The sequence below is a fragment of the Thunnus thynnus genome, chromosome 2, assembly GCF_963924715.1.
Source record: "Thunnus thynnus chromosome 2, fThuThy2.1, whole genome shotgun sequence".
In the NCBI taxonomy this organism is placed as follows: domain Eukaryota; kingdom Metazoa; phylum Chordata; class Actinopteri; order Scombriformes; family Scombridae; genus Thunnus; species Thunnus thynnus.
Genome location: NC_089518.1, coordinates 7,414,229 through 7,427,650, shown reverse-complemented (window position 1 = coordinate 7,427,650; position 13,422 = coordinate 7,414,229). Strand labels below are relative to the sequence as shown.

The 13,422-nt window shown below is 39.2% G+C and overlaps 1 protein-coding gene across 1 annotated transcript; it reads right to left on the bottom strand.

Annotated features, from left to right (window-relative positions):
• Nucleotides 1–2,691: 2,691 nt before the first annotated feature.
• tm2d2 (TM2 domain containing 2) lies at nucleotides 2,692–12,363 on the bottom strand. Its single transcript, XM_067601581.1, has 4 exons — nucleotides 11,967–12,363; nucleotides 10,398–10,485; nucleotides 10,210–10,325; nucleotides 2,692–5,750 (listed from the first exon to the last, which is right to left on the bottom strand). The coding sequence occupies exons 1-4, from the start codon at nucleotides 12,230–12,232 to the stop codon at nucleotides 5,537–5,539; spliced, it is 684 nt and encodes a 227-aa protein (XP_067457682.1). The 5' UTR covers nucleotides 12,233–12,363; the 3' UTR covers nucleotides 2,692–5,536.
• Between the last annotated feature and the right edge of the window lie 1,059 nt (nucleotides 12,364–13,422).

The following is a 13,422-nucleotide window of genomic DNA, read 5'->3' as shown; positions in this document are numbered from 1 at the left end:
TTGGGGGGTCTCTAAAATATTGACAATATGGTGTTTTTGCTTTGCATTTCTATTTTTTCTGTATCTTCATCATCATGGATCATGTGTAAAACTGGGCTATTATTGATGTATGATTCATGCATGAGGGTGATTCATCACTCATTCACTTTAATAAAGATACCAGCATACATGGCGGCACAGTAAACTTAACTCACTTTAACTCAAAGATGAGAAAAAAACAAACTTTCCTGGTCCCGCTCAGTCTGAGCGTTACTCCGCATTTCTCCAAATCACCATTACTTACGTCTGTAGTCAGTGTACAGATGTGTCAAAAAGAAAACTTACTTGCAAATTTCCCCTCTTCTAAAAGCCATGGCAGTTTGTTGTTTAACGAGCACACAGAAATATCACAGTGACGTACGGCAAAGACGTCAAGAAAGCTGCAGAGGGTTCATGTATGGACAGCAAATTAAAAATTAATGTGAATAAATGAACCTCGTTTGGATCGCAGACTAGCTTGAACATTATTTTGGTAGTTTACTAATGTTGCATAGCAACCGCAGGCAGCCTGGAACTTCTTTCTTGTAAATAATTCTTGTTCTGTAATTGTTATTTAATAAATAAATAAATGTTATTGGATTGTGTCTATAAGTTCTATATAATATATATATATTATATATATATATTATATATATTATTATACAATTTGGTAGTTAGAGTAGGTAGAGTAGTTAGCAGATCACTGATAATAGTGTAATAGCATGGCTACACAAAACAAGAAATAATTAAATGAACAATTTCATTTTTGTGACTTAATGAGGCTCCTTTTTACATTTGAACCCTTTAAACATTTTGTGAATTTTTACTGTTTTGAAACACATTATTATTATTATTTGTTTTAACAAATCTGTATGAAATGTTACTCATGAATGTATGATGTTTTTAACTTTATTACAGACAATGAATTTACAATATTTTAAAACCTGTAACCTGTAATGAAATGTATTATCTGTCTGTCGATATTTTCTGACTTCCTCTTCCACATCTGTGAAGGTTCAGTCATTTCTTAACAGCTGGAAACAAACATTACTACAAAATGACGTATGGGAGTAAATAGTGTATTTGTTTTCAGAGGTGGATCGGTGCTCTATGGGATATATCTGCATTATAAAAAACATATAACATGTCTCCAGTCCTTCAAGTGTATTTCTCAATGTTTTTCTGTTCACCTCTATTGTACTGAGGAAGTCCAGAATGTATATCTCAAACACTGCATCTGTAAAACGATCAACATGGCGAAATACTAATATATGTCAGTGAAATGATGATTTGTAATTTGGGTCAAACAATCATTTAAGTAAACTGTGTAGTTAAGTGTGTGTGTGTGTGTGTGTGTCTGTGTGTGTGTGTGTTTGTGGTTAAATGCTGCAAAACTTTCATATGTTGAAATCTGTTTTTTACAATCATTTGAAATGTTCACGGTGAGTTGAAATGCAGTGTGGAGCCAGTCTGAAGCTCTGGTTGCTCTTATGTAACTGCAGGCTACATGAAAGCTGGTCGTGTTCAGACATATTCACTATTACATTAAAAAAAAAGTATATAGAAAATGTATTCAGTATATAGAAGACATGTTTAACCAGCAGTACTGTGATCCAGATGCAAAAAGTTCATGCAAGTTGTGCAAACAAGTTCAAACACTCTGTAAATACAGTAAACTCTAATAAAAAAATGACTTATTGCCAGTAAACATAACAATCCTCTGTGTATATAATGATATGGATGACACATACTTTGATATTGGTGCATGCCAAGTGTGTAAATAAACATAATAAATGTGAGATAAATATAGATGGGTTACAAATTAAAGGATAAAATAAACACATCTCTCTCTGTCTCTCTTATTATTCATATTATTATTAATAATAATAAAATAAAAGATAAATCAAGTGCTTTATAAATGGTGTATCGTTTCTGACCATGAAAAACTATTTACATTTTTTTTCACATTGGTGCCACCGGGTGCTTGTCCAACACCATATATGGATCATCTAGCCCAGGGAAGAACATATACATATATATATATATATATATATATATATATATATATATATATATATATATCAGGCTTTACACACAAAATTGTTGGTTTTGTAACATTTCATCTGGCCACAGCTGCCATCGTAGTACGTTATAGTTGTTTAGTCTGTTGGACACATAAGCCATCTGATTGTTTTCATAGTTTGTGTTATTTTCAGTTAGTCATGCCAGAGAGTCATGCTGTGATGAGAGACTCATCACAGCAGGAAAAGCACAGGTGTCACTAATAACATTAAAAATGGCTCAGTTCCATCAAGTGTCCCAGGAAGATACATGTGAGCCATAATGCACAATGAAACTGCTTCACCTTAATGAGATGCAGTCATTATTAATGTCATTAGTAACATCTGTGCTTTTACTGTGATAAATCGTATGTATCATGCAGTGTGGAGGCGTCTGCTTTAGTTGTATTTTTCCACTCAGTCTGCCTGATTTCCACCGGTGTTCAAATATCTGGTCATACGGAGGAACTGAAGTGAAGTTGCTCAATAAATCCAATAACTTGAGTCGAGATCCTGAAGTACCGAGAAAAGACAACAAGCTCTTTCATTAAGATTCTACTGAGCACAAACCAGAACCCGGGCGATCTAATCAGAGAATTAAGAGAACACGCCGTTCCAGATACTTTTTATTGACTCATGATGATGGTGAACAGTGATAAATACAACACAAGACACCTTGGATTGGGAGTTTTTGCAGGAGCACATATGCAGCTTTAAAAGAGCCCAGAAAGATCGACAGTAGAACAATCTGGAATAAACACTTTTATACATTTTTAATTTTTTAATTAACAGCATTCATTGACAGATTGCTAATCATTGTCCAATCAACATAAAACTCAAGGAAGTGTACGACAACACATTCACAGACGAGGCAAATAAATAAATAGTACAGTTAAAGAATATAAAAGCTTCAGTATTATATACAGTATCTTACAAAGCCAAGAGACTCCAGAAGATTCTCAAAACAAGTATTAACACAGTACGTCTTTCTACTTATACTCTGGGGCAATTCTGCACAACTGGATTCAGATTTAAGTGTGAAATGAAGATGTACATTCAGATTTAAGGTGTGTAAGACAGCAAATGAACCACCATATTGTGAATTAAGTGGACTATGTAAAGCAGTGTTTTAATGCTTCCCTCTACAAAAGATGTTTAGCCAGCTGAAAATATACTGCCTCCTGAAAGCATACTGCTGCTGCTGCTGCTGGATGAGAACAGTCGACACGTTCACGATCGTGTCTTCTTCAACTTTTTATGACGACACCTAAAAAGGGTTTTATGGATCCTTAGGTAATGAAAGCTGCTCCGTCTATGGAGGAGTACATAAACCTTCCGTTCTGATAAAGACCAGAAATTTAACAAAGTGGAAGATGGTGGATTTGAATGTTTAATGTGAGACCTGAGTCGCGCAGGAAAAAAAGTCAATGAAGATCAAAATTTGTTTTAGTTTGAGACATTTGAACACCTGAGTGCAAAGGCGGGAAATGTTCCCACACAGCACAGACGCATCTCTTGAGCCCTGTTTTAAAACCTTCCTCAACAGAAAAAAAAACACTAAATCATCACCGAACCAGTGTGATCTGTGTGAACTCTATCCGTCTTCAGTTGTGTTCATACATGCCTGAGGCTGTAATGTTAATCAATCTAAGTACTGTTGAAAGCCATTAAAGAAGCAGATAAAATACAGGATTCAGACCACCTCCAGAGGAAGAGGACAGCGGAGGGTCAAAGCTGAGGTTTTAAGTAATCTGAAGAGGCAAAGCTCTGATAATAACTCGGTGTAGGATGTTGCCCGCAGGACACGGCCATACAGTTCTACTATCACTGCTCGGTTTTCTACTGGAACGAAGGATTCTTGGTCAGCATGCAATATCATGTTCACCACTACGGTGTGTGAAGGACACGTGAAATGAAATTGAGTCTGAAAGTTAATTTCCTGCAAGACATTCCTCAAATCCTTGAACTTTCCAGCATGTGAAAGCTCTGACGCTTGTGGGGGAATCAGGATCAGTTGTTTCCTTTCAGCTCTGCTTCAGTCTTCTGGTCTTGAGGTCTCGATGGACTGACAGGTAACTCCTTCATCCTGCATCATCAGCATCACACAGACACTTCAGTGACCAATAGCAGCAACCTTATGTTGTTTATTTATGTTACTAGTATGTCCATTACTGCTCCTGGGCTTCCCATGTCAGTGATAACAGTGTTGTTATGTATGGGGGGGGGGATGGTTACTGTGTAGTCTCTCTGTTTCACTCTTCTCACTCACTTTGGCACAAGAACACAAGCTCAACACAACTGTTTTAACTTCCTTTCACTTTCTGATGAATCAGGAAAAACTCTCGCTCTCATCACAGTTACTAAATTATCTGGTGCTGCTTACACAGCACGGTTATATAATGGGTCCTTGACAGCTGGCCATCAGCAGATCAGCCTTTGAATGTGTGCTAAAATCACGTATCCATCATCACTAAATCTTGCAGTTGGTCTGCTTCGCTTTCACACCGTAAACAAAAGGCACCAGACTCAGTTTGGAACTGGATCAAAAGCCTCCTTTTCTTATTTAGTCCGCACCAGAGTTTGATTGACAGATTTCATACCGGCCTAAATGAACCAAATGATGTTCAGGTTCAAAAGGACACTGTGACTGTGAACACTGATAAACACAACATGAGACACTTTGGATTTCTTCTCTCCATCACAACAGGGGAAACTGGGTTTTTCAGAGGCACATGTGCACCTTTAATTAAAAAGTTGAGGAGCAGGTATGACTTGGTGATGTGCAAGTAAAGTGAGCAAGTAGAGGATTGATCGTCCACTGTCATGGAGGCAATCTGTACAGGAGATGCATACATCTATGCAAATCATTCGGTAACCACAGTAACACATATGTGTGTCACCATGTGAGTGTGAGAATTTTCACCAGATTTTGATTTTGTCCATGTAATGCTAATGATGCAGGATGACATCACCAGAACTGTCCAATCAATGTGTTTGTCAGTCTCCATGTTTACTCCTCTTGGTTCATTTGTGGTGAGTCGGTATGAATATGACGCACATCACAAATAAAAGGCAACATTTTGAGCATTTTGAACTGAACTACACGTGTGAAAGTGACCTTAGCTGACAATTTAGCACTAAAAAGCACAACACGGTCTTCACTGTCGCTCTGGTGAAAGCTCTGAGTATAACAGTTATTCTCATACATTCTCAGAGTGGAAAATTCCAAGTCAATTAAATTAGAATGAAATCAAATTATTCCTCGTTTTACTTAGGAGCCCCTGGGAAGCTTGTTGGAGTCCTGAAGAGCTCACTGGACTCCACTTTGCACAGCACAGCTATAAATCCCCTCAGAACAAGCCAGCCCACAGATTCATTACCACGGCAGGCTGAGGCAAGATCCTACAGTTCTCAATATGCAACTGATAACGTCTGTGCTCAGACTCTGCTATTCCTTGTCAGTAATAAGTGCACCAGTTGCTGTTATCGCTGGGCATCAGGCCGCCAGTGATGAGCAGGATCAAGTCCACGAACCACCAGATTCCCAGTCCTCCCAGGGTGAGCAGCTTCCCCACAGCGGTGCCGGTGTGGCCCAGGCAGAAACGATCAACCCCGAAACAACCCAGGAAGAAGGAGTACAGCAGAGTGGTGATGAAATAGTGTCCGGTGTACCTGTGAAAACAGCAACAAGAGGACGTTTACTGCAACTTATGAACATTTGTGCAATTAAAATAAATCATGAATGTGATGTTAGTTTTCATTTTAGTTGGATTTCATATATTCAATACCTCAAACCTTCATCATCTGTATAATTTCTAAATGTGCAGATGTTGTTACAAAATAAATATAGAAAAAGAAATAAAGGAAATACTGACATGATAATATAATAATGATGAAACAAACCACAAGCTTTTAGGAGGATAGAGCCTCCGGTTCTCATCTGCAAGGAGTGGACACAATAAAAGCAACAGCTGCTCTGTACAATATAACGGGTGGACAAACACAGTCTCAACAACAACAGAACATTAGAAGATTCACAAAGGCAGCATTTATCCGAGTGCTGGATTTCAGTACTGTCTTTGTACAGGTGCTGCTTTGATTGTGTCCAGCCTCTGCACGCCTCTGATCTCTATGCAGTTACTATAGAGATTAACCCCATGTGCTGATGAATGCAGAGCGATGCTGAGTGAACATGGTGTGCCATGAAAACATGGCCCAAAAAAATAAAAAGATAAAGTGATGGTTCCATGCATTTGTAAACATTGCCCTCTAGTGGTGCAGTCGTGATACTACAGAGTTTCTGCAAGTGACCAGACTAGTTTCTGGAACTGTAGAGTGATTAAAACTAGATCAGCTGTGTATATTCATGCACACAAGTTTTTTGTTCTATTTGTTTTGTGTGAAAGTTTCAGACTATATTTCAATTAAAAACTTGGTCTCCTCTCCACATGTGCTTCCAAGGCTCATTATTCCTTTTTCCGGTTCTCACAACAACCTGATGGAACTTCCTATAATTGGTCCGTAAGTCCGAACCATCCAAAAAATGTTTTCACACTAACGAAGTGAGCCATGGTTGAGTTTGATCCAGACAGGGACCACCTCTTTTCGTCGGTCCAAGGTTCAGCTGTTTGGTCTGGACCGAGGTCCGGGGGAAGTTTCACACCTGTAATTTTGGTTTGGATCAAACTGAAAAGTCTGAAAGTCTGCAGAAACTAGTTCTGAATGTTCTCAGGACACAATCTACTTGCCATATTTCTGACCAACATTGCAGTAAATTCCAATTACTTTCTATAAATTAAACTACAGGTCTGTACTTCTGGTCTACATAATATTAAACCAGGTAAAACTGTACCAAGCATGATGACAACATGTATCTGGTGTCTATATTACAAGAATCAGATAAAATAATGCAATTACTTGATGAGATCCTGGTGAGATTCTATTTTTATTAATCAGGCAGTTGTCTATGAAACTATTGACCTATTTATTAAGGTGTACATTAGTGTATAATTGACATTACTGAATAATATTCAAATGTAATTGCGACATTATATTTATTGCAAACAGCTGTAGCCGGGGTTAGGCTTAGACAAACTGCTGGTACAGGAAGTTATGTCGAAACTGTGTCAGAGGCTTTCATGGAAAAGTTGCAGTGATGTAAACTGGTCCGTCTCAGCTCAACTGAAGCCAGCTGGTGGCATCATCTGTGGCTGGTTTTAGAACGTAAAGCACGTCACCTGTTTCAACAGCCAATCAGCTCGTAGCAAAGTCAGCCAGTCAAGTCAGTTACAAACTGTCGGCTGGTTGAAATGGCTGTTTTGGACGGAGGAAAGAGAGGATTGCCTCATCAATTTGTTTGAGGAACAGCCATGTCTATATGACACAGGCCTTCTCACTTTTTTATGTTTTTGCTGTTTCATCAATGCTAGAACTGCAAGTGTAGCAAGTAACTCACTATCACTATCCTTATTCATATTTTAAGACACTACAAATCATCCAACTACAAAAAAAACATGAAAAGTCAGCAGTTAGAAGGGAAATACAGAGCGTCATTGCTATGGAAATGATACACCATCTCATCTAGTTGCGTTGGTGTAAACTGGCAGGTTTGAGAACGTTGCAGACTGGCGCAAGTTTCAACTCATCAAAAATCTGGGGGTGGGGAGTTAGGAAGAGGTGACGTTACCAGACCGCCGTAGCCTGCTCCTCATCTCACACCCACAACTATACAGTGGATTGAATTGAGTCAAGTTGCATCGTGGGTAATGTTGGCAGCAGATTTTAACCAAACCTCCAGGAACAGCGCCAGGCTGTGAAGCCAAACTGACACAGTGGTTAAACCATGTAATTACAACTTCCAGGTCCATCATGTGACTGGACGCAATCATTGGAAAAGGACCAACCGTAAAACAGTGAACACATTTCTCTGCTCCCAAACCCTCATCGTATCACCATTCAAGTGAACGAGGAACTGGAAGTCAGCAGACTCGGCCAGCGGAAGTCTCAGGTGAACTGGAGAAGGACTCCTGTGTACATGGTGGAAACATGGCGGACTTTTTGGCTTCATGTGCCACTGAGCAATTTTCATATCTGGTATCCAATTCTCCTCAATACAATCAGGCTTTGAACAAGGAAGGAGAATGTGTGGAATAAAAAACATGATATATCTGGTTCTGTGGTATTGGTCCATCAGGAGTCCAACAATGCTTTTAATGGTTCAAACCTAAGTGCATCTATCATTCTAGAAACCATGTGACCCTCATTCTCAATAAGTTTCTCAAGATATTTCCATTGATGGACAACAAGTGCAACAGATGGCAACCATGAAACCAAGTGAGAACATTTCTCTCTGTTGCAATCTCAATAAATACTGACTTAGTAAAAGGTTCAGGTCAGGCCTTCTGACATAATCATCACCACAAAAGGTGCAGCAGTTGTGCAATTCCTTGTCTGTTCATGTGTTGTTTATCTGTGACCAAACCAAACTAATGGCAAGACTGTCATGAAACTTGTTATACATCCAAAAGAAAGAAAGATTATTGATTTTATTGCTCTTACGATCTCTCCTCTAGTGCCAACAACAGTTTCAACTTTCCTGTTTCTAATGAGCAAACCTGCTGGCCTGTTTCTGCTCATCACCTCTCCTCCACCACCTCCATCTGGCCTTTCTTTCATCCACCCGCTACAATGTTGACTGTGAAGGCAATTGTTAAATGGGGAGGTTATTAGGCTCCAGCAGAGCCTCTGTACTGCACTCTGTGGACTTATTTCTTGTTATTGGTATGTCACACCATTCCCAGACACATATACACCCAGGGCTCAACATTAAGGCTAGTCCGCTTGTCCGGGACAAGTGGAAGAGAAATTTACTTGCCCCATAGGACAAGCTAAAAGTCATTAAAAAATAAATACATAAAAAATACTGTGTCTTCACATTATGTACCACTCATTACTCAGTAGTAGTTAAATGAATACTGATTTGAAACAAATGCATTGTCCAACTCAGTGTGTGTGTGTGGCGGAGTGTCAGTATGTTAGCGTAACCCTGCTGTGTGTGTGTGTGTGTGTGTGTTTGTGTGAGTGTGTTCAGCCCGGCCATGAACGACTAACATTACAACGACATCATACCAGTCAAAGAGAGAACGAAAATTAATCTACAGCTGGAGAGATGAATTTGACTGGGTGCGTTAAGGCCCTTTCAGACACAACATGACGATGGCACCACTGCATTCTGAAACCCATTTCCAATGGCTTGCGGCACGCCACGACGGGCGCAAAGCGTGGGCGCAGCGCAATGCTCGGACAAGTGAAAGATAAATTTACTTGTCAAAAAGTTGCATCCTGCACAGCTACTGATGGCCAGTCTTTTTATTAACATCAATAAAAGTCTGGACTGAGAGCAACTTTCCCCTCTCATCTCTCTGCTCTCTGTCCGTCTGGATTTGTGAAAGTTACCATGTCACAGACTAGGCTAATAATCAGGAACAATAAATAGCCTGCTGTCTGTCACAGCAAACTTTTTCATAAGCAGGCATGCTGCAGTATCTTTAACAGATCAATCTGCCACTGTGCTGTCATTCTGCCTCTCCATTATTTAACATGTGGGAAAAGGGAGGACAGCAGATTTTTATGTGGACACAACTCATTATTTGAACGATTTATCTGTGACGGCCCCTCAGCTTTGCTTACTGCTGGGCTCCGTTTGCAGGGGCGGGAACCTGAGGGCAGGATGGGACACACCTGGGCCTGGTGTGCCTCGTATATAAAGCTCTCCCCCCACACACTCCTGCCACCCATCTCACCTACTCCCTACATTAATGATCTTACAGACTCACCTACCAGTTTGTTCATTTGGTTTGTTTTGAGTACTTTTATGGAATAGCCATCTGACTTTTTTTTGCCACAGTCTGGAGCCAGGCTGTGACAAATCTGTCAATTACTGGATTGATCTGTTAATGAATGCTCAAAAAAATAAAGTGAAATGCTCCTCAGGATTTTACCTGATGACTCCAAATTGCTTGTTTTGTCCAACAAAACTTACTTATTTACAATATCAAATCACAATGCAATATAAAACCAGACAAAAAGGCTGTTTGGGTCACATTGAGAGCAGTAAAATGATGTCTCTTACTTGATGCAGGGTACGTCCCCTCTGAGGAAGTCTCTGGGCCCGGCACACTCGATATCATCCAGTGCAGTGCACATAACTTCTGTGTGGTTCACCTCCCTCTCAGTCTGGCCACCCCACTAAAGATATGAACCATAAATTAAAGCGCTGCTTAATTAACAACATCATTTGCTTAGAAAACAAACACTTACCACAACACAACCATGGCCCATCTCCTGATAGGCGCTGTAGTTGCCTGCATGATCTACAGGGTCTTGACAGTAGATGAACTCCTCCGGTCTTCATCACATATAAAAGAGTGGATGAAAAAAGTCAGGGAGTGCATAATGTAGTGTGGCAATACTCTAGGGAATGACTTTTAAATCACAACACACTGTAACATTTGCTTCCATTATGACAAGCACCCATCCATCCCTGAGAGAACAGTAACGCTGAAGTTATCTTCCCATTCACAGCTTCCGATTTGGGGTTAATTTAAAAGTTAAGGAAACATAAATAATGATATTTAACAGCTGATTCTCCATTTCTTTCACCACTTACTCTTATGAAAGAGTGTTAGACATCGTAGTAAAAGCCTTTGCACTGTTTAAACCCACTTTCACATTTGTGAAAGACCAGGTCCAAATCAAAAAACCCTAGAATTGGACTTGTCAAATCTGGACTTCATTGACAAGGAGACTCCAGAGACTCATTAAAACACAGTTTCACATTTGTGAACAATGAAAAAAAGGGCGATTTCACTCTTTCTTCCCATCCAGACCACATTACACAGATTAGAAAATTGACTCTATAAAGAAATTTTTTGATTGTATTTCAGAAGGTAAAAATAACTTTTCTACCTCTTTGTTTTTAAGTGAGAAAGAGGAGCTCTACATGGCCATAACCAATGAAGTGGAGAGACGTGAAATCATGCTGTGAAATCACCTTTTATTCATTGACTATTAAAAGTGTCACAAATCTGAAGGAGGGTTTAAACAGCATTAAGGCTTCTGCTACCATGTCTAACATTCTTTCATAAGTGATGAAAAAACAGTGAATCTGCCACTAAATATTATTGTTCAGGTTTGAGCTTCACTGTGCAGAAAGATGTTTGTTTCCACATTCATCTGCTGGAAGTGGAAAGTTTCTCTGAGCTCATTGAAAAAACTATTTTAAGTGGCGGACCTACAAACAGGATCTGTGAGATCACAAACAGTCTGGACGCAGTTGTGGTCCAATATTCAACTTATTCAAGTGTGATGTGCACACTTAAAAACTCCAGTGCACAAACACTGAGAATGAACTTTACCGTGAAGTAGGAGACATCTTGTTTCCAGCAATTAAATATTTTTATAAGAGATTCTTGAATCATTAACAGGGATGAAGGAGGAGATGGTTTTGACGTGGTAATTATGCTTTTTGTGGAAAAACCATGTCAGACACACGTCATTGTTCCAAGCAGAGTATTTTTAGATGTCTATATACATGTTTGGAGGAGATCTTTAACTTCAGAGTCGTGAGAAAGCATAAAGTCTTTATGTTTGACATTAGGACATTAAGTTAAATTCGGCATACAAGATATCACCAACACGGGACCTTATTTTAGTAAAATGTATGTTAATTATGAGACTGGTTCAGTAATTCTCACTGCTGCTAAACACGAAGGAATGTTGAAGATATTGAGTCTCGTTTTGAGTAATAACGTTGTTTCCTGAATGTAAATTAAGTCGCTGTCAGATGTCTGAGAGCAGTTTGTTGTTTCACTATCAGATGTTACTTACAGATAGCTGCAGAGGACGACGGGTGATGGGGGTCTGTACTCGTAGGCCTCTGTATTATTCGCACTCTCCGCCGATATGTCATCTTTCACGACTCCGGGCGGCTGCTTGGTGGTCGGGAGCGTTGTGGCTCCCTCACCGGGGACAGTGGCGGGTGTCTCCGCTGTCGTCGAGTTCTGGGAGTGAATTCCTTCCAGACATTGTAACAGTATCACCGTCAGTAGCAGGAGAAGCTGCCCGCACAACAGAATATAGCTCACTGAAATCATTGTCACCCTCAAAATACCACAGTAACCTTTACAGAGCCGCTACTCATATTTAACGGGAACATGTAGCTAGCTGACTGCGACGGTTTATTTCTATTTGCGTCCGGATCCGTCTCGCGTGTATGACGTCATCAGAAAAGCGTCCGGAGCAGCGGTAAAGATTTTTTTTTTCCTAACTTTATTAACACAGTAACATTACAGGACAAAAAACAATACCGGGAGTACTGGGAAGAAAAACACAAGAGCAAATGAAAATGTACAATGTAAAAGATATATAATACAGATATGTATATATATATATATATGTATATGTATATGTATATGTATATGTATGTATGTATATATGTATATGTATGTGTATATATATATATAGCCTATATATATATATATATATAGGGGAGAGCGGGGTAAAATGAGCCACCCCCTTTATCTAGGTAACCATAAGCAAAAGTAATCATGTGACCACAAATTAAGGAAGTATAGTTCACATTTCACATTACTCAATCCACGCACATGGAGAGATTGGTAAGCAAAACAGAGCAAATAAAATGATATTTGTCATGCCAAGTGCATTCATCATGCCACTTAAGTTATTAGTCTAATTAAAATAGATACATTTTGAACATTATTACATGTTAATTTAAGTCAGCATAAGCTACAAAACAAGGTCATAAACTTAGCATAACTGTGAAGCAGTGACCCTTCCCTCTAAGGGGACAAGTGGACCCAAACCATGCCAGAAAAATGCCCCCCACAGCGTAACAGAGCCATCGGATCCCCTCACTGTAGGGGTCAAGCATGCAGGCCTGGACCAGTTTTTCCTTTAATTTGTCATCTGTCTGTTTACACAAAAGCACATTGACACACTCATTCTTTCTGTATCTAACACACAAAGATCACACTTTAATCTATACTGAAAATGTCGAGGTAACATGTTGAACAACAGCACAAAAACATATCATTTTACTTAAAAGTATGAGTTTTTGCCTTTGTTAAATTGATGGCATTAATAAAGTTCAAAATTATCACATATTTGTTTGATTTTGTGTAATTTTTATATCAGTATTTAATGGTAACACTATTTACCCCTAATTTTATAGAATCACAGTACGTGTAATTATAGGTACTGACTAACAGAAGTGAAGTGAAATGTTAAAGTGAAAACATGTCTGTTGTCTGATCTAAATTCACTA

Bases quoted from the DNA above. Each gene is read 5' to 3' on its own strand.
- tm2d2 (XM_067601581.1), bottom strand. From the start codon at position 12,232: ATGATTTCAGTGAGCTATATTCTGTTGTGCGGGCAGCTTCTCCTGCTA. The intron at 10,326-10,397 runs GTAAGTGTTTGT...TCATATCTTTAG, and splicing joins TGGGCCATGGTTGTGTTGTG to TGGGGTGGCCAGACTGAGAG. The intron at 5,751-10,209 runs GTAAGAGACATC...CTGTTTTCACAG, and splicing joins GGGGACGTACCCTGCATCAA to GTACACCGGACACTATTTCA.